At 40.6% G+C, this 19,665-nt stretch overlaps 1 protein-coding gene across 1 annotated transcript; it reads right to left on the reverse strand.

Moving 5' to 3' along the window:
* Positions 1 to 579: 579 nt before the first annotated feature.
* LOC120304406 (testicular acid phosphatase homolog) lies at positions 580 to 19,032 on the reverse strand. Its single transcript, XM_039334904.1, has 11 exons — positions 18,946 to 19,032; positions 15,415 to 15,510; positions 15,167 to 15,253; positions 13,118 to 13,255; positions 10,334 to 10,432; positions 5,113 to 5,208; positions 4,324 to 4,456; positions 2,894 to 2,976; positions 2,030 to 2,136; positions 1,183 to 1,352; positions 580 to 1,095 (listed from the first exon to the last, which is right to left on the reverse strand). Exons 1-11 carry the CDS (start codon positions 19,030 to 19,032, stop codon positions 1,010 to 1,012), a joined length of 1,182 nt encoding a protein of 393 aa, XP_039190838.1. The 3' UTR covers positions 580 to 1,009.
* Positions 19,033 to 19,665: the final 633 nt, after the last annotated feature.

Consider the following 19,665-nt stretch of genomic DNA (forward strand, 5'->3'; position numbering starts at 1 on the left):
GTATGTTGTGGAAAGCCAAACATGGTAGTGAGAAACTACTGAAGGCATGATATAGCTATAGAATGGCTGAAAATATGGGATCTTGTGGCCAAGGACACCTCTTCCAAATTACTGAGTACAGACAGCGTTGAATGGGAAAGCAAGACATGACACAATGAAGCTTTGCTTGTGCAGAGTTTATGGATTATTGAGCAAGACTGGAGGGGAAATGAGTGAGGACAATATTCCTTTAACCAAGCTGATACAGCGTATTTAAATGAACCTTAATTGGGTTAAGACACCCAAACCCTGCTAAAGGGGTAGCATCTACAACCTGTGGGTCGGGACCCCATTTGGGGTCGAACGACCATTTCACAGGGGTCGCCAAGCAACGCAGTCCGCCATTTTTTCCCCCCTTTTCCTTAGCTGTGCTACTCCCTTTTATTCTATTGGCTTTTGAAAGCCAATAGAATAGACTCTTGAATAGAGTCTAATTCTATTGGCTTTCAAAAGCCAATAGGAATTGTCCAGGCTGTCTCTGCCCTGCTGAGCCCGCCAAGAGTCCCATTCTGCAAATGGTGCTGCACCAGTTGAGTAGTCCTCGACTTATGACCGGTTGAGTAGTCCTTGACTTACGACCGGTTGGGGGTTGCGACATTAAAAAGTTTGAGAACCACTGATGTACAAGGAATTTCGAGAGTAGGGCATGTAGGTGAAGTCATTGTGCCATAAATTTATAATGCATTTCAGTTGAGCGCTGTGCTGCCCTTTCCCTAGTAATACCCCGTGCTGAATTTCCTGCTGATGTTGACCTCCAGGTAGCTGTTGGTTAGGAACTGCCTGGCACAAAGTTGGTGTCAACTCCCCCCGTGGCACGGTCTCCCAATTAGAATGCTAGCTGAGTAAGGCAGATGAGAAGTCCCGAGATGGCTGCATTGCACCACATTTTTTTAAAAAAAAAATTACAAAAAGGCAGTTTGCTGCTTACTCCATGGGCGTTGGATGGTTGCCATTCAACTTATCTTCATTATCACCTTCTCCAGTACAAGACACCCATGCCAATCAGTGCCACGCTCAGCACACCTACTGTTGTAGCCAGGGCTATCACTGCACACCCTGCAAACAGAATATTGGATCGGGCTTAATGGTTTTCAATTAACTAGCTCTGTGCCAGAGAGGAGGGGGGAAAGATGATCTCATTACCTGGACCACTCTGAGGATTTTGGCACTCGGCATCCCAGTCCTCTGGGACAGCTATACGGGTGAGATGAATGAACAGTGGCAATGGGCAAGGTGTGGGGCAGCCAGGCAGAGGTAGGATATGGGGCCTCTGGTCACTTCTGTTGCGGTAGAACATGGCAACGCTGAAAGAGCTGAAATGTGAAAATTTAAAAGTTTTGCACCGCCCTGGAATCTGCTTTATCTCCTTAACGTACCTGCCAAAAGATACATTTGCTGCTGCTTTTCCCCTTGCACAATCCTTGAAATTGTTCTGCCACCTCAGAACAATTTCTGATGCTACAGCCTTACTAATGCGTCAGCAATTAAATTTGCTGACAGATAGTTTGGAGGCAGCCAGCTCTGCTGCAAGGAAATGGTTTTGAAAATGATGCAAAGTCTGGCTTGGGAGGGATCTTGTAAGAAAGGAAGAGGAAAATGAAATGACAAAATGGAAATAAGCTTTGTCTAGAATCTAATTACCTTCTTGAGTTCAGGGTGTGCAAAAACTTCCATTTTAACATACTTCAGTGAACTAGGTAATAATTGCGGGAAGCCAAAAGTTAAATCATCTTTTGTGTGTGTATGATTCTGCCCGATTTAAGCTCCTGGACATCTTTGCAAGCTGAAGATGTCAAATTAACACCAACTAATCTGCCCAGTCTTAGATCCTATGGTTCAATATTCATAAGGTTTTTGTATGTGTTCAGCCTTTGAAACTTCTAATGGGATCCTAAGGATTGTCCTGAACTTGGTGGAGAACAACGCACCATGTCTGCATCTTGACAGTTGCAAAAGGAAGAACTGCCCATCCTTCTTGTGTTAAACTTACTTATTGCCTTCTTGGTAGAATTCGAATCCATGACAAGCTGCATAGGGTGGTGGACGGCCACTGTAAACCCCGAGCGCTGCCTGGAGAGCAATCAAGGTGCTGTCATGCTAAAGAAAATAAGCAGAAATAATTATTATGCCATTTACATATTAGAATAGACCAGAACATCCCTTCTTCCCACACTTCTCATGTCCATGTCTGCCTTCCAATCCTTATCCTTATTCTTGAATAAAACTTGGCATACCAAATTGTACTCTCTGTATCCTCAGGCAGGATTTTGTAGCAGAGTGCCAGTGCCCCATGGAAGGAAATTAAAGGCTAGGTATTTTCAAAGTGAAGAAAGGTATTTAAGTCCAGAGAAAGTAAAAAAATAAGTAATTTTTCTGCTTGCTATATTCAGTTTTATCTCTTTCACTGGCAATTATACCTATTTTCCTTTTTGCTTGTTTATGTTATCTGCCCCAAATCACCATGGTGAGGTGGGTAGCCATATATATATATATGAAATAAACCAAGAAATGGGAAAATATTCCATCACTGATATCAGGAAGCATGACTGGATTTGATCCAACCCTGTTTAGATTCCTTTGCTTATTTTGAAATAAGATGTCCACTCAGCTGGGGCAGGAGGGAAGTAAGGCTCCCTCTTTTTCTGCTAAGCCCTGACATTTTGCCTTAACAACAACCCTACAAACTAGCAGCTAGAATTCTTAAGATTATAGAAAAATGCTCAAATTCTGCCCCAAACCAATTCTGTGCTGTAGGTAACGATAGCTGCAGAGAGGAGAGGAGTGCTGTAAATTCTCTGGATTATCTCATTTTCCAAAGTGGATCTTTGGAATTGTAAGGAACAGGAGAACTTACAGCAGAATACATTATCATCTTAAGAGGCAGATCCTGGCACACCATTTTGGAAAAGTTGCTCAAAATAGCGCCCAGCAGCAAACCTGCAGAGAGGAAAATATATTGGTAGATAATATACTGACATGTATCTGACATTCAGAAAAGCACAAGGCTGAAAGATGCTGAGAAGAGAGGAACTGCACAGTGTTGTATCAGAAAGTATACCGAAGCTTAGAAAGGAAGTTGAAGGGATCCTGATCTCCCTCGAGCGCTGGCTTTGTTATGGCATGTTAAATAACAATTCCTGCCACATGGTGGTGCTATTAAGCTAACTTGATATTTGAGGGCTAGTTGCTAGACCCTGAAATGCAGAATCCCCAATGAGATTGAGGAAATGAAGGAATGTTACGCTATTCCTTGCTAGTGAGCAATAGCATCACTATGGCATTATTCAGCCATCACTGTAGACAGAAAACTTGTCCTCATTGGGCACAAGTATGCTAGTTTCATTCTACACATTGCTAATGAGGAAATGTCCTAGGTTTACACAGCTAAGAGTCACTTTGTAGGGGAGATTGGTGGTACAGAAATTAAATAAACAAATACGTACATATGTACGTACATACATACATATTTCCAAGCTGGTACACACTTTGTACTTTCAATCGTTTTCCTTCAAACTGTCCTGTGTTTACTTTTTACTTTAATATTGCCACATTTTACCGTACAGGTAGTCCTCAATGTATGACCAAACTGAGCCCCAAATTTATGTTGCCAAGTGAGACCTTTGGTAAGTGAGTTTTGCCCCATTTTATGACCTTTCTTGCCACAGTTGTTAAGTGAATCATTGCAATTGTTAAGTGAGTAACACAGTTGTTAAGTGAGTCTGGCTAACCTATTGACTTTGCTTGTCAGAAAGTCACAAAAGGGGAATCACATGATCCCAGGACACTGCAACCGTCATAAATATAAGTCAGTTGCCAAGCATCTGAATTTTGATCATCTAACCATGAGGATGCTGCAACAGACATAAGTGTGAAAAATGGCCATCATTTTTTTCCAGTGATGTACCTTCAAACAGTCACTAAATGAACAGAGGTAAATTGAGGACTACCTGCATATATCTGTGGAGATTCTCAGTCATCCAGGTCATAGTCGTCTCAAAGGTGCTTTTTTTTTTCCCCTTCAAAAGGCAACTGGACTGCTTTTTCACTTGAGGAAGAAAACATTTTGCTTCTCATCCAAGAAGCTTCATCAGTCCTTCCATTTTCCTATCATCAGAACTGATGAAGCTTCTTGGATGGCAAGCAAAATGTTTGTTTCTTCTTTCTTAAGGAAAAAAACAACAGTCCAGTTGCCTTTTGAAGGAAAAAAAAGCACCTTTGAGACATTTACCATACACATCTAGGTCTTGATTCCAAACAGAGCAAATAATTCAAATGTAATTGTACCTCCAATGAATCGAGCCTTCTCCTGGGTAGCATGCATTCCCACATGGGCTTCAATGTTAAACACTTCTATCTCTGAGAGAGTTGTCAAAACCTGTGGTGTAGCCCATCTAGGCAAAGTCATGTTATGGGTTTTCTGTGTGAAAAATGAAAAAAAAAGAGAGTTTTCTAATGAAATGGTGACCTTGGTGTAATTGGGACCATAATTTTTAAGGCAGGGGCTTCCAAACTTGGCAAGTTTGGGGGATCCCTGTTCTAAGGGACTTATTAAGTGAGCCGCACCCAATTTTAGAGCCTTGTTTGCCATTTTGTTAAGTGAATCAATGCAATTGTTGAGTGAATCACATGGCTGTTAAGTGAATCTGGCTGCCTCCATTGACTTTGCTTGTCAGGAGCCTTTGGAGAAGGTTACAAATAAATGACACAGGGGTAGGCAACTTTGGCTCTTTTATGACTTGTGGACTTCAACTCCCAGAATTCCTGAGCCAGCCATGCTGAGGGAAAAGGAAGAGATTTCCAAGCTGAGCCATGCTGGCTCAGGAATTCTGGGAGCTGAAGTCCACAAGTCATAAAAGAGCCAAGGTTGCCTACCCCTGCCCTGGGACATCGCAAACTTTGTAAATGTATGCCAGTTAATTATTATTAATTTTGATTACATGACCATGAGGATGTTACAATGGTTGTAAGCGTGAAGAACGGTTGTAAGTAACTTTTTTCAGTGCCATCATAACCTTGAATGGTCGCTAAACAAATGCTGGTAAGTTGAGAACTATCTGTGATGCAGGCTCTTACCTGACAGAAGAGTGTGTCATGCACCTTCCAGAGGCCTCTCAGGGTCAATTGCTCAGATTTAAGCCCTGTATAATTAGCCATTTTTTCCATAAAGCCCTGCAAGAGAGGAAAACAGAAATAACTAAGGTTCACTGCGCTCAATTATTTCTATCTCAATTAACCCTGCATTCTTATTTGCATTCATTGCAGATCTTCAGAGCAAACCTAAGCAGACACAAACTATTTAGGTCCAATTTTTTAAAGAGAGAGTTATGATTGCTTTCCCAAACTTAGATCTGTCTAGCAAAGTGGTTCCTCTCACTGTAGCAGTAAACAGAGGTTAATTTCAGAATCCACTGAATTATCTGGGTCCTGGACTGGATAGATTCATTGGGTGGTTTTGTAGATTTTCCTACAACCTGATCAAACTATTTGCTATTTTCCTTATTTGAGGTATTACAGTTATTCTATGAAGGATTTGAAATTTGAAAAAAAAATTCAACAAGAAAACATTATATTGAGCCATTTCTCTCTGCACTGAAGTAATCCTACTCAAGCTCTGTCCTGTATCTGGGATAAGCCATATTTATTTATTTATGAGACTTATATACCGCTTTAAGTGCAAGCACTCTTTAAGCGGTGTACACCAGTAAGCAATGTATATATATATTTACATTGCCCCCAACAATCTGGGTCCTTCTCTTCATATATAAAATAGTACTGATTACTTCTGAGGCAGTGATGGCTGAAAAGAAACTTTTCTCCCTTTAGGAAGCTTAACATTAGGTTGTCTCCTTTTAATACTAAAACTCTTCCCTTGCAAATCAATCACTAATCCTCTCTTCATCAAATTGGTCCTGATAACAAGAGGATGTTTTTTCTTAAATGGTTCACATTGTCAACTATTTCAAATAAAGCAGATCTAAATTTAATGAAAGAGTGAATTTTTTATTCCTAAATGCCTGTTAAATAGCACAATATATCAGCCCATATAATAACATTGCTATGGAAATGATACAAATTAGCATGTGTGTTTTTTGTGCTATTGCTTTTCCTAGATTTTGATTATTTCTATTTCATGCTGTTTTGTTGTTAGGAACCCAGAGATTCATTTACAAATAACTAACTTCATTTGTGTTAATAGGTGTTAAAATTGGTGGAAATGATACATGCATAAAAATGTCATTACAAAATGGATTACTTTGTTTTAAAACTGATGAATGATATAATTTTTGTCATTCATGGTCAAATGACACAAATAACTGCAAATGACATACAATTATCTTGTCTGGAGTACTTAAGATGCCACAGACTTGTCTGTTATTCCAAGATGTCCAAATTGTAATTTGATCTGTTGCATTTGGTCTACTATACTGGAGTCCATAAACTGAAATTTCACTGTACTGCTATAGTTTTATATTCTGGCCATTATTAATATGTTTTGCATTTGTTTTGTTATTACAAATGCTTTGGATTTTGATTTGTTCTTATTTTTTTCAGGCCACTGTGGAACCATCCAGATATATGGTAAAATAAAAATGTGTCAATCAGTATTAAAGAACTTGTGGTCCTCCATGTGTTGCTGAACTACAAGTCCCAGGATTTCTTCCTGATGGCCAGGCTATTAATAATAATAATAGTAAAATTGGAAGGGACCTTGGAGGTCATCTAGTCCAACCCCCTGCTCAGGCAGGAAACCGTATACCATTTCAGACAAATGGCTGTCCAGTCTCTTCTTAAAAACCTCCAGTGTTGGAGCATTCACCGCTTCTGGAGGCAGGTTGTTCCACTGGCTAATTGTTCTAACTGTTAGGAAGTTTCTCCTTAGTTCTAGGCTGCTTCTCTCCTTGCTTAGTTCCACCCGTTGCTTCTTGTCCTGCCTTCAGGCGCCTTGGAAAATAGCTTGACACCCTCTTCTTTGTGGCAGCCCTGAGATATTGGAACACTGCTATCATGTCCCCTCTCTTCCTTCTCTTCATTAAACTAGACATACCCAATTTCAGCAACCGTTCTTCATATGTTTTAACCATCAGTCCCCTAATCATCTTTGTTGCTCTTCTCTGTACTCTTTCTAGAGTCTCAACATCTTTTTTACATCACGGTGACCAAAATTGGATGCAGTATTCCAAGTGTGGCCTTACCAAGGCATTGTAAAGTGGTATTAACACTTCACGTGATCTTGATTCTATCCCTTTGTTAATGCAGCCTAGCACTGTGTTGGCCTTTTTGGCAGCTGTAGCACACTGCTGGCTCATATTTAGGTGATTGTCCACTAGGACTCCGAGGTCCCTCTCACTGTTGAACAAGGTACCCCCTATACTATACCTGTGCATTTGGTTTTTCTTGCTTAAATGTGGAACCTTACTTTTTTCACCACTTTTTTTTTTTTTTAAATTTATAAGCCGTCCCACTCTTGAAGGACTCTGGGCGGCTAACAATAAAAAACACATAAAACATAACAAAACAACAATACAAAAACAATCATCCAGGGGTAAGGTTTTATAAACCCCAGGCCTGCCGGAAAAGTCAGGTCTTAAGTAGCTTATGGAAGACCAACAGGGTGGGAGCGGTCCTAATCTCCGGGGGGGAGCTGATTCCAAAGCGTGGGCGCCATCACAGAGAAGGCCCTCCTCCGCGGCCCCGCCAAATGGCACTGCTTGGCCGACGGGGCCTGAAGGAGGCCCAGCTTGTGGGATCTAACCGGACGTAGGGAACTATGAGGTAGTAGGCGGTCTCGCAAATAGCCTGGCCCTGAGCCATATAGGGCTTTAAAGGTAATGACCAACACCTTGAATTGGACCAGGAGACCAATAGGCAACCAGTGCAGCTCACGGAAGATAGGTGTAACGTGGGTGTATCGAGGAGCACCCACTATCACTCGCGCGGCTGCATTCTGGACCAACTGTAGTCTCCGAATACTTTTCAAGGGTAGCCCCATGTAGAGCGCGTTGAAGTAGTCCAAACGTGAGGTGACAAGGGCGTGAGTGACTGTAAGGAGAGCCTCCCGGTCCAGGTAGGGTCGCAACTGGTGCAACAGGCGAACTTGTGCAAAGGTCCTCCCAGCCACAGCCGTCAATTGATGTTCCAAATTCAGCTGTGGATCAAGGAGGACACCCAAGTTGCGAACCCGCTCCGAAGGGGGTATATTTTCCCCCGCAAGAGTCAACACTGGACAGTCGACATGATCCTTGGGAGGCAACATCCAAAGCCACTCGGTCTTGTCAGGATTGAGCCTGAGTCTGTTAACCCCCATCCAGACCCTCACGGCTTCGAGGCAACGGCCCATCACATCGGCCGCTTCACTGAGAGAGCTCGGGGAGGAGATATATAACTGGGTATCATCAGCATACTGATGAAACCTCACCCCGTGCTGTCTGATGATCTCACCCAGCGGCTTCATATAAATGTTAAATAGGAGGGGAGAGAGGACCGACCCCTGTGGCACGCCGCATTCAAGGGGCCTCGGGGTTGACCTCTGCCCTCCCACCAATACCAATTGCGACCGGCCAGAGAGGTAGGAGGAGAACCACCATAAAACAGTGCCTCCCACTCCCACCCCTTCGAGTCGTCGCAAAAGGATACCATGATCGATGGTATCGAAAGCCGCTGAGAGGTCAAGTAGCACCAAGACAGAGGAATAGGGAGCTGAATTTCTGAATTTCATTTTGTTAGATAGCACCCAGTGTTCAAGTCTGTCCAGATCCTTCTGTATCTTAAGCCTATCTTCTGGAGTGTTGGCTATTCCTGCCAGCTTGGTGTCGTTTGCAAATTTGATGAGTTCCCCATCTATCCCCTTATCCAAATCGTTGATATAGATATTGAAGAGCACTGGGCCTAGAACAGAGTCCTGGGGCACCCCACTACACACTTCCCTCCATGTAGATGCGGTTCCATTGAGGACCACACGCTGAGTATGGCCAGTCAGCCAGCTATGGATCCCTCTGGTGGTGTGCTTTCTACCCCTCATCTTGTCAAGTAGTAGGTTGTGATCTACTTTATCAAATACCTTACTGAAGTCCAAGTAAATTATGTCCACAGCATTCCTCTGATCTACTAATTTTGTCACTTGGTCAAAGAATGCAATAAGGTTTGTCTGGCATGATCTATTAAATACTATAGTTCAACAACATCTGAAATGATCTTGTTCTTTTCAAAAATCAAATATCTAAAAACATAATTCATACAACATGCAAAATTTAGGTAAAATGAACTTGGACAATTTGTTTCCCAATTTGTTTAAGGCACAGGTCTCAAACTCGCCACATCACATGATGTGTCACAATGTATTATGACTTTTTTTGCATTACCAGCAATGGGGTGGGAGCAGCTTCGATATGATGAAACTGGCCCACTGGCAGGCAGTTTGACACCCCTGGTTTAGGGAATCCAAACGTTATCCTAGCATATTGTAGAAATCGTATATTATATTAAGCATAATATAGTTTGTTTGGACATAGCATATTATGTGAAATATTAATTATATTTTGTTAATCTAGGCTTAATGTGTTGCAAGACTTCAACTACTAGACAGAAGACAACCTATTTGCTTTGTCTACCATGGCTTTCAAAGAAGGATAATTACAGCCAAAGTGTCTAGACCTAATATTGAAGTAGACGGCTGGGAGAATCTGTTGGATGGTGGCACCTTGAAGCAAAATTGTATAGATATTCATTAATTTATTTAGACTATGTTGGACAGGCAAATGGTTAACTAATTGATTGATTCCTGAAAATATGTGAATGTATTCTGAAGACCTCTTCCAGACTTTTGTTTTCAGGACTTATTCATAAAATAGTACACAGACTTATAAATAGAGGAATAATGACACTGACATCCCCTAAACTTCGCTGAAGATGTTACCTTGTAACAAAACTTTCGGAAACCAACCTACAAGCTCGGAGAATGAACCTCCATCCTCAGATATTCAGACTATCTAAGAAATTCAGAGACTGAAACTATGAGGGTAATCAAAGAAGAAAATCTTAATAATTTTAATGATTCCCCACAAAAAAGGACAATTAAACATTGTATGAAAAAATATCACTTTCTAGATGTAATCATGAACAAAACATATTGGTGATAGAATGGATATTCTACCAATTTACATATTCTACAACTCGTAGAAGATAAAATTGGCTTTACCATTCAGCAACTTCTTTTTCAATTTTGGATTGTGGGGAATTCTACTTCTAGAATTTGGCTTTAAATTATTCTCCTTATCTTAGCCCTCGTCCATCATACCTTCCATTCTCTCAATTTAGCTTGATAGCTTGGCAAATTAATAGTCTCTTCCATCAATTGTTGATATCGTTGGCAACTTCTGGTTGGTGGTTTTAAAAGCTAGGAACAGAAGTAGGGAATATAGAGAATTAGATTTGTCCCAGGCTGAAACTATTGGGTAGTACTTCATTGTTAGAAATCGGGAACTTTGACTAAATACAGGTAGTCCTCAACTTATGACCACAAGTGAGCCCAAAGTTTCTGTTGTTAAGTGAGACATTTGTTAAGTGAGTTTTGCCTCTTTTTATGACTTTTCTTGCCATGGTTAAGTGAATCACTACAATTGATAATTTAATAACCCGGTTGTTAAGTGAATCTGGCTTCCTTATTGACTTTGCTTGTCAGAAGGTCGCAAAAGGGGATCACATGATCCCAGGACACAGCAACGGTTATAAACGGAAACTAGGTGCCAAGCATCTGAATTTTGATCAGATGATCCTGGGGATGCTGCAAAGGTCGTAATTGTGAAAAAGGGTCATAAATCTCAGTTTTCGATGCCAATGTAACTTTGAATAGTCGCTAAACAAATTGTTGTAAGTCGATGACTGTCTGTACTACTAAATCTTTTATATGTTCATTCTCAGTCCAGATCATATTTTATTTCCAATAGATTTGAATGGCAGATTTGCAACTGCCAAAATCAAATCCTTGTTTTGTGCCAGTTTTAAAACCTTATTAAGGTTTTACTGTTGTAGTAATGTTGTGCTAGCCTTTGATTCAATAGCTATGAAAACAAAACAAAACAGGCAGAGCTGAAGATAACTGAAATAGACTTAAGAGACAAGGTGAGAGCCTTCCCAGTATTTGTGGAGTGGAATAAATATGTAGCAAAGAGACTGGAATAATAGAAACATGTGCTTTATAGTAAGATAGCAAAGAAAATGTAGGAGAATAGCAAAAGGAAAAGTAAGGATGAGTTCACTTATAACAGGGGTCTTCAAACTTGGCCCTTTTATGATTTATGGATTTCAACTCCCACATTATGACTTGTGGACTTCCAGTCCCAGAATTCCTCAGCCAGCATTGCTGGCTGAGGAATTCTGGGACTGGAAGTCCACAAGTCATAAAAGGGCCAGGTTTGAAGACCCCTGACTTATAACATTGTTAAAGATGGATTTAGGGATGTAATTTCTCCTAGTTTTCTACAAGAAGACTCTTTCAAGAAATACATAGATGAAAACTTTGCTCCCATACATTTATAATTTACCTTTATAATATACAAGACTTCCAGGGAAGCGTATACAATAAAAATAAAATTATAATATTAAAACTAAGATTACCATAGTTAGCATTCTAAAAGGAAGATAAAAAAAACCCCTCTATTGCAGTGCTATAACTCTCTTCTATGATAAACCAATGTTTGCTTCCAAGTAAAACTAACTTTCTACATAGCCCTGTTTTTTAGTCTTGTAGAAAAATAATGACCCCTGGATATTTTAGGGTCAAGAAAAAATAAATGCACATAATTCCAGTTTATCCTTATCCATTTTATTTATTCATTGTTAAATTGATGTCCCGCCATTCAGATTGGAGATCCAAGCAGCATATAATGCATATAGTGCTCTCTATTCTCATCCTCCTGTTTTTCTCCATAAGAAAGGTTAGGGTTAGATAGATCGACTGTCCTAAAGTCACTATCAGGATATATTCTAAAATAATATATTCTTTCCATATACGGAACTGATCAGATTCACCTCAACTGTCACAAGTGCACTGAAAGTGTTTACAGGTGGTCCTTAATTTAAATCCATTTAATGATTATACAAAATTACAATGGCACTGAAAAAGGTGACTTATGACCGGTTCTCACACTTATGACAGTCGCAACATCCCAACCAGTGGTGGGATTCAGCCGGTTCGCATCAGTTCGGTAGAACCTGTAGCTAAATTTTGCTGAGTTCGGAGAACCAGCTGAATGCACACTGCTTCCAGCAGTCCAGTCTAGACCTCGGAGGCCTGGAGGAGACCTCCCAGGCCTAGAACAGCCTGCTGGAAGTGCATGGATGCCACTTCTGGAAGTCTGTTCTAGGCCTCGGAGGCCTGGAGGAGGTCTCTTAGGCCTAGAATGGCCCACCAGAAGTGCGTGGATGTCATTTGTAGAAGACCGTTCTAGGCCTCGAAGGCCCAGGCCTGCATCCAATAAGAGAACCGATTGTTCAGGTATTTGAATCCCACTACTGATCCCCATACTCATATGATCAAACTTTGAGTGTTTGGCAACTAGCATATATTTACAGTGGCTGCAGTGTTCTGGGGTTCTGGGATTGTCATTTGCAACCTTCCTAGGGAGCTTCTGATAAGCAAAGCCAAATTCACTTAACGACTGCATGATTCACTTAATAACTGCAGTGATTCGCTTAATAACCATGGCAAAAAAGGCCATAAAATGGGGCATGACTCACTGTCTTGCTTAGCAATGGAAATTTGGGGTTCAGTTGTGGTCATAAGTTGAGGATTACCTGTATTTTATGTATAGAGAACCTTTCAATTAGCAAATGGTGCTCTGGGCTATTACCCATTTGCCCAAGTTTTTGATACATATCTTGTAATCTGTATGATAAATATTTTTTAAACAACCATTCCACCAATTTACCGCTACATATTTATATTTTTTATTGTTGTAAACTCCTTTTCTACTCTTCCAAATGTCATTTCACTAAATTGCACCTTGCAATGTATCATGAACAGCCATTAAACAGGGTGGGAAAACATTTAATGGGGCACATACAGGTTGTGTTCACTTACTTTGTCATACTTAGTAGGCACAGTGTGGATGGGAACAGGTTTCCAAGGAATTTCCGGATGTGAATTTGGATAAAGTCCCATCAGATTGGCTTGGGCACTCATGATGGTGCGGTCATAATCTGTGCTGCGGACATAGATCTGAAACAGTGGATAACCATGCAGTGAGCTACTTCTATTGGCAACAAGGTGATCAAAATATTGACATTCTACACATTAGTGTAGCCTTTCTTGGGGAACACAATCTAGGGGGATGGTAAGACCAAGCTTGTCTTCAATTTAAAGCCACAATTGGGACCGGAAATTCCATGCCTAAGTGATGAGGTCATTAAGTAAATTTTGTCTGATTTTATGACCTTTTTTTTGCTGTGGTTGTTAGGTGAATAACACAGTTAAGTAAATCATACAAATCTGCCTTTGGTTTTGTTTGTTGGAAGCCCCCTGGGAAGGTCACAGTGGTGAATGCATGTCATATATGCTGGATGACAAACACCCAAATTTTGATTGTGTAACCCCAAGGAACATGTGATAGTTGTTAAGTGTGAGAACTGGTTGTAAGTCCATTGTTCCAGCACTGTTGTAACTTTGAATAGTTGTTAAGCGAATAGTTGTTAGTCAAGGACTACTTTTATCTGTGTCTTAATCGAAAAAATGACTAGTACTGGTATCTGTGGCAAAACCATGAATGGATTATTAATAATAGCAGTTGCTGTAAGATATTAGCAGCATTCACATGTATTATTAGTTAAATTCTTTGGTACGGGAGCTCAAGGCAGCATAAATCACCATTTCTCCTATTTCTTCCTTCGATAACCCTGTGAAGTTGGTTGGGCTGACAGAGAATACCTGGCCCCAAATCGCCCCGTTCTCTTCCATGCCTAAACAAATGGGGTAGACTACAAGCTGAGTTTCCCCCATTGACTCCTTAACCACTATAGACAGTCCTTGATTTATCACCAGTCACTAAGAGACTGTTCAAAGTTACAACAGACACACCAAAATTTATTTACAACCCTGTTCCAAAGGACCGATGGACAGTCCCGCCCCTCTGTGTCAGATATGTGTGTATATGTGGGTATATGCATAATGCTATTTTTTTGAGAGTTGAATGCAACAAAATTTCATTTTAATGTATGCTGATTAGTGTACATTTAAGGTGACAATAAAAATTCTATTCTATTCTATTCTATTCTATTCTATTCTACAGAGTCAAGTGACTGCATTTTGGGTGCCTGGTAACCAGCTGGAATTTATGCCTTCAGTGTCCTGGGGTCAAGTGACTGTGATTTATGATGTTTTTGCTTAACAACCACCATGTTTACTTAACAACTACTGAAAAAAAAAAGAGGTCATAAAATTAGCTTGGTTGCATGATGACCTGTTTTACAACTGTCAAAATTTACAATCGTAATTGCCAGGCTCAATTACAGTCGTAAGTTGATACCGTACACCACACTTTATGTGCACACTGTGTGCATTCTAAATCTTCCCTTACTTGTATTATTTAATTTCTGAACACAAACTAAGAACTATTAATAAGCCAATCATTATTCTGCATGTATAAATATAACTAAGCAAGGAAAGAGACTGATGGGTTTTATTTGAAAAGCAGAGGTAATACAATCCCTTGCAACTCATATGTACCAACCTATATACACTGCTTACTTCCTTCCATTAGTTTGACCTTAATCTACATATTTAATAGAGAATTTTCTTCAAATACCCAAGTTGCCCAAGGCAACTTGAGCGAATAAGAGAGAAACATTTGGGAGATTTCCTGACTATTTTCAGAATAACTTTTTGAGAAATGTTGGTCTTAGATTAAGATGTTTTGGTTTTCACAGGATTTAGCCAAAGACACCCCCACACACACACACACAAACTAAAAAGTCTGAGGAAGATTGCGGTTAGGGCTTGGATCCATTGTTGCTGCTGTTTATTTTTAATTATTATTTGTCTCCCCTGTTTATGGTTGCATTCAGTTTGTTTGCTGCCCCTGGAATTCAAAGAAGCTGAATTATGTTGACCAATGTATTATTAAAGAAAGATTACTTCTTGTGGTTTGTAGGAAGGGCTCAAAAATCCAGCATATCTCTCTCGGAGGAATTGCCCCAGGGCCTTCTGTTGCAAAACGCCCACCTATGACAGGGAAAGAGCAAATATTAAGATCCTGCTTGCTTTGGGGCTGAAAAGTAAGGTAAGACTCAGCTGGCACCAAGCAAGGATTGTCATTTGAACCCCTCTTCTGCATGCCAGCACAGGCTGCTATAACAATAATTAAAATTCAACCCTGAATATACCTCACTCAGTTGCTGGAAACCATGTGGCCAAGCTGCTGCTTTGTGGGGATCTGTAGGGTAGGTGCTGAGGGGAGATCGGTCACCATGGCGATAAACCTGAGAAAGGAAGAGTTGCAGGATTGGCAATTATAGACATCCAAGTAGTTTTTCTTTGACTCTAAAGAGGGCCCCACATAACTACCTTAAACCAGGATCAGTAAAGCACTATTGCTCTGTTTATCCAACATAGGATGCCCAAATAAGTAAACAATTATAGTTTAGCATGAATGACCTTGTTTATACCGTGTGCCAAAGCTAAAATCCCATAATATGCTGAACCACAAATTATCCAACTTTTTAGCCAAACACAGCAACTTGTGGAAACCTATTTAGAAGATAATGGAGAATATTAGTAGTTCAGGGTGGACAGGAGGGGTCCTTGGTGCTCTCTGAGCTTGGTTGCTTTCTTGCAGACATTTCATTGCCCAAACTAGGTAACATCATCAGTGCTAGTAGGGAGTGGAGTTTGCTCTCAATTTATATTCTAGTGGCTTGCCCTGTCAATATTGGTGGGAGTGGTCTTGGTGGTTCTTTGGGCTGTTAGCTTGCTTGGTAGTTCCTTGATTAGGGTATTGTTTACTTGTGGACTGTTGATCTGATGTTAATCTTGCGGTTAATCTATGCTTATTTGGATGTTGATTGCTGCTAGGGTGGTGTTTTGGTCTTTTTGTTCCCTTTTTGGCTTGTTGATTGTCCCTATTGCACAGTGGTAGATGTTGTTTATGTCTCTGTGTCTCTGTACTAGTCTGCAACTTCATCAAAAAGTGCCTGACCGCTTAACCCAACACAGCACAACAAACACGTTGTAAAAAGGATAACACTACCATACATCAAAAACATCTCAGAAACCACTAACAGACTATTACAACCACATGGCATCATAGGCATACCTGCCTTTTTCCATAGAGCAAATACTGGGGGCTTTTGCAACATTTATCTGTGTGGGAAGTCAAATTCAGCAACTTAAATAGGGACAGATAAAAACATTTCCAATAACCTCTTAGAAGCAGAATTCTAAAGTGGAAAAAAAATCAACAAATTTCTTGCAAGTTTACAAATGATTGAGATGCATGGCTCTACTCAGTTGCTATAATATCGGTAGATTTTATTTGCCATCAGCTAATGTGTGAAGGACAGACACTCTTTTGAATAAATTCCAACATTAATGGCCTCTCTATAAAATTCTTCAGATTACCTAGCTTGTTTACAACTGGTTTGCTTCTTTTTCTAATGTAATAATGTGCACTTCTGCATTTGGATTTCAGACTGATCCCCCAGAACTATCAGCATTGCTTTTCTATGTATTTTGCCACTTTTGAGATTGAGAATATTAATCTATTATCCAACATCACATTGATGCATGAGAATTTAGACAATGGTTTTCTTGCAAGACTTTGCAATTCAGAACATTGTAAAACTTCTCTTTTGGATCCAAGAGAGTGCCTTAAACTTCAAGGGGGAAGAGAAGACTCTGGGGCAGGGATCTTCAATCTTGGCCCTTTTGTGACTTGTGGACTTCAACTCCCAGAATTCCTCAGCCAGGCATGCTGGCTGAGGAATTTTGGGAGTTGAAGACTACAAGTCACAAAAGGGCCAAGTTTGAAGACCCCTACTCTAGGATATCATTGGTGGCCTAGCCTCTCGTAGCTCTTTCCACATAGCCCACATTTTGAACATTTATAAGATTCCACAGGTAGGAGAATTTTTCACAGAACAGCTTGTAGTTTTTGAAATGATAAGTCTCAGTAAATTAAACTGCACTTCTTGTATTATCTTGTATCTTTATTTTAATACTTCAGTTTAATCAATGAAACCATCCTAAGTAAACCAGACCCAACAGCCAAAGAAGAAAAAACAGGCGTCATCTACAACATACTGTGGAAGGACTGCTATAGCAACTACATAGGGCAAACAGGCAGAAGACTAGCAGCGTGCATCCATGAACACCAACTAGCAGTCGGAAGCCATGATGAAAACTCTTTAGTTTCACAAGATATAGGCAGACTTAATCCACAGTTTCAACTGGGAAACCATCCTAGACTAAGCCAAGTCCCAAAATGCTAGAGAATTCCTGGAAGCCTGGGCACTCTGACAAATAAGCCATCAATTGACACATAAACCTGAACAACATCTGCATACTGTGAAAAAGGGGCAATGAACAAGCCAAAAAGGGAACAAAAAGATCAAAATACTTCCTCAGCAACACCCAGATGAGCATAGATTAACCGCAAGATTAACATCAGACCAACACTCAAGAAGTAAACAATACCCCAAGCAAGGAACTGCCAAAGAAGCCAACAGTAAACAGCCCAACCAAAGAACCAAGACCACTCTCACCAATATTGACAGGGCAAGCCATGCCAATAAACTCTAAAAAGGGAACACAAATACCAAAATGCCACCCTACCAGTAATCAACACCCAAATGAGCATAAATTACAAGTGGGGGGCTGTGATATCTGGGCTCATCCATAATGTTCAGAAGTAAGAAAATAAAGTACTTTGGGCCATGAGGTAAGAACCCTCTTGACTCACAAATACAAAATAGGCCCTACTATAATTTATCTTTTCATATTCGAACCATGTTCTCTCTCTCACTTAGACATAGAAACACACACACACACACAAACACACACACACACACTTTTCCTCCCCACTCTTCCCAGGCTTTCTTTTTCATCTTTTCTTCTTTCTGAGGAAGATGGCTATAATGCAGCTGATGAGTCAAGATATAATCCCAAACCAAAGTTGTTTCTAACCTATCCTAAACTAACATGAAAAGAAAATAAGCAGCAGACTGTTTAAGAAGTAGGTTTTCCAGTAGCATTTGAAAATAAATATATATACAGAAACATTCTTCTACATTTCATCAGAGATCATGTGCTTAACGACATATTAGAACTTCTCTTGCTATAAGACCCATCCTTTTGGAGTATGTTTCAGTTCTCTCTGCCATAGGCACAACTTTGATTTTTTTTTTTTGCTTTCCTTTTTTCATGCAACGTAAGTGGAGACATGACAAAGTAATCACATAAAGCATTTTTGTTGAACTTCTAATGTTGGGCAGGCCACCCTTTTCACCTGAGATCTAATTAAGCCATCCCAAGAACCAACAAAACCGTGATTCCCAATCCCTGGCTACAGGCTGGGCTAAAGAGAACACAGAACATAGAATCAAAGGGCTGGAAGGGACTTCAGAGGTCTTCTAGTCTAACCCCCCTGCTCAAGGCAGAAGTCTTATAACACCACCATCTAATGGTTGTCCAGTCTATTTTTTAAAAACCCTAGCAAAAGACCAGCCTTCTCTTCTAACGGGATGTTCTCCCTAGCTGCTGGATTCTGCTCTTCTATCTCCAGCCAGCTTTCCCTTTGGCTATCCTGACTGGGAGAAAATAATGGGTTTGAGCACTTAAGGGAGAAGGCTAGTCAAAATCATCTTGTTCAGCCAGAGACCCTGGGATTCCTAGTTCTGCCATTGTCCCAGTCTGTTTACCAGCGTAACGAAGCGGAGTATTCTTCCTTGGGCAGTTGAGGGAAACAGCATCTCCAGGAGGAGAAGAATCCAAGCTGGGAGCCTCATGGTCTTGAGTGGGCTGCCCTCATAAACATAGAAGAAGAGTGAGGGCTCCAATTATATAGCTCTAGCTTCCAGGGAACCTTGTAATTATCTTGTTTTTTTTCCCCCCTGCTGACAGATTTAACAGGTGCCCCACCACAAAGCATGTGGAGGTGAGGGGATTGTTCTATCTCAGATATGATGCTTCCCCATCACACACTTGCTCATCATCTTTAAAACAATTTCTCTGTGGACAGGTGAGATGAGGGGGGAGGATTATTCTCCATGATTATAAGTCTCAACCAAGACATTACGTCTTGTGTACTCAAGCTGCAGAGAAAGATCAAGGCGTGTGGCAACTGGTAACTCTGCTTCTTTCAGGCTGAGCTCTTCCACCATTGGAAGTTGCGTGACTGAGCCAAATTCAGAGGACACGTGCATGAAGATGTGCCAAAGTGCCCGGTGGAATTCTGCTAATTTCCCCGGGAAGTTTAGGCACAGATGCTTTTCAGAGAAAAGTTCAGAGGGAGGACTGAACTTTGGTCAGAAAATGCCAAACATGGTTGACTGGCTGGTTTGAAAGTTCTTCTCTTGTCATGATTATATGACAGACAGAAATCCTGTGAGTAAAACTGGGTCTGTCCTCCACAGCTATGG

Source organism: Crotalus tigris, unplaced genomic scaffold, assembly GCF_016545835.1.
Source record: "Crotalus tigris isolate CLP2741 ecotype Arizona unplaced genomic scaffold, ASM1654583v1 scf7180000017639.5415321, whole genome shotgun sequence".
Taxonomy (NCBI): domain Eukaryota; kingdom Metazoa; phylum Chordata; class Lepidosauria; order Squamata; family Viperidae; genus Crotalus; species Crotalus tigris.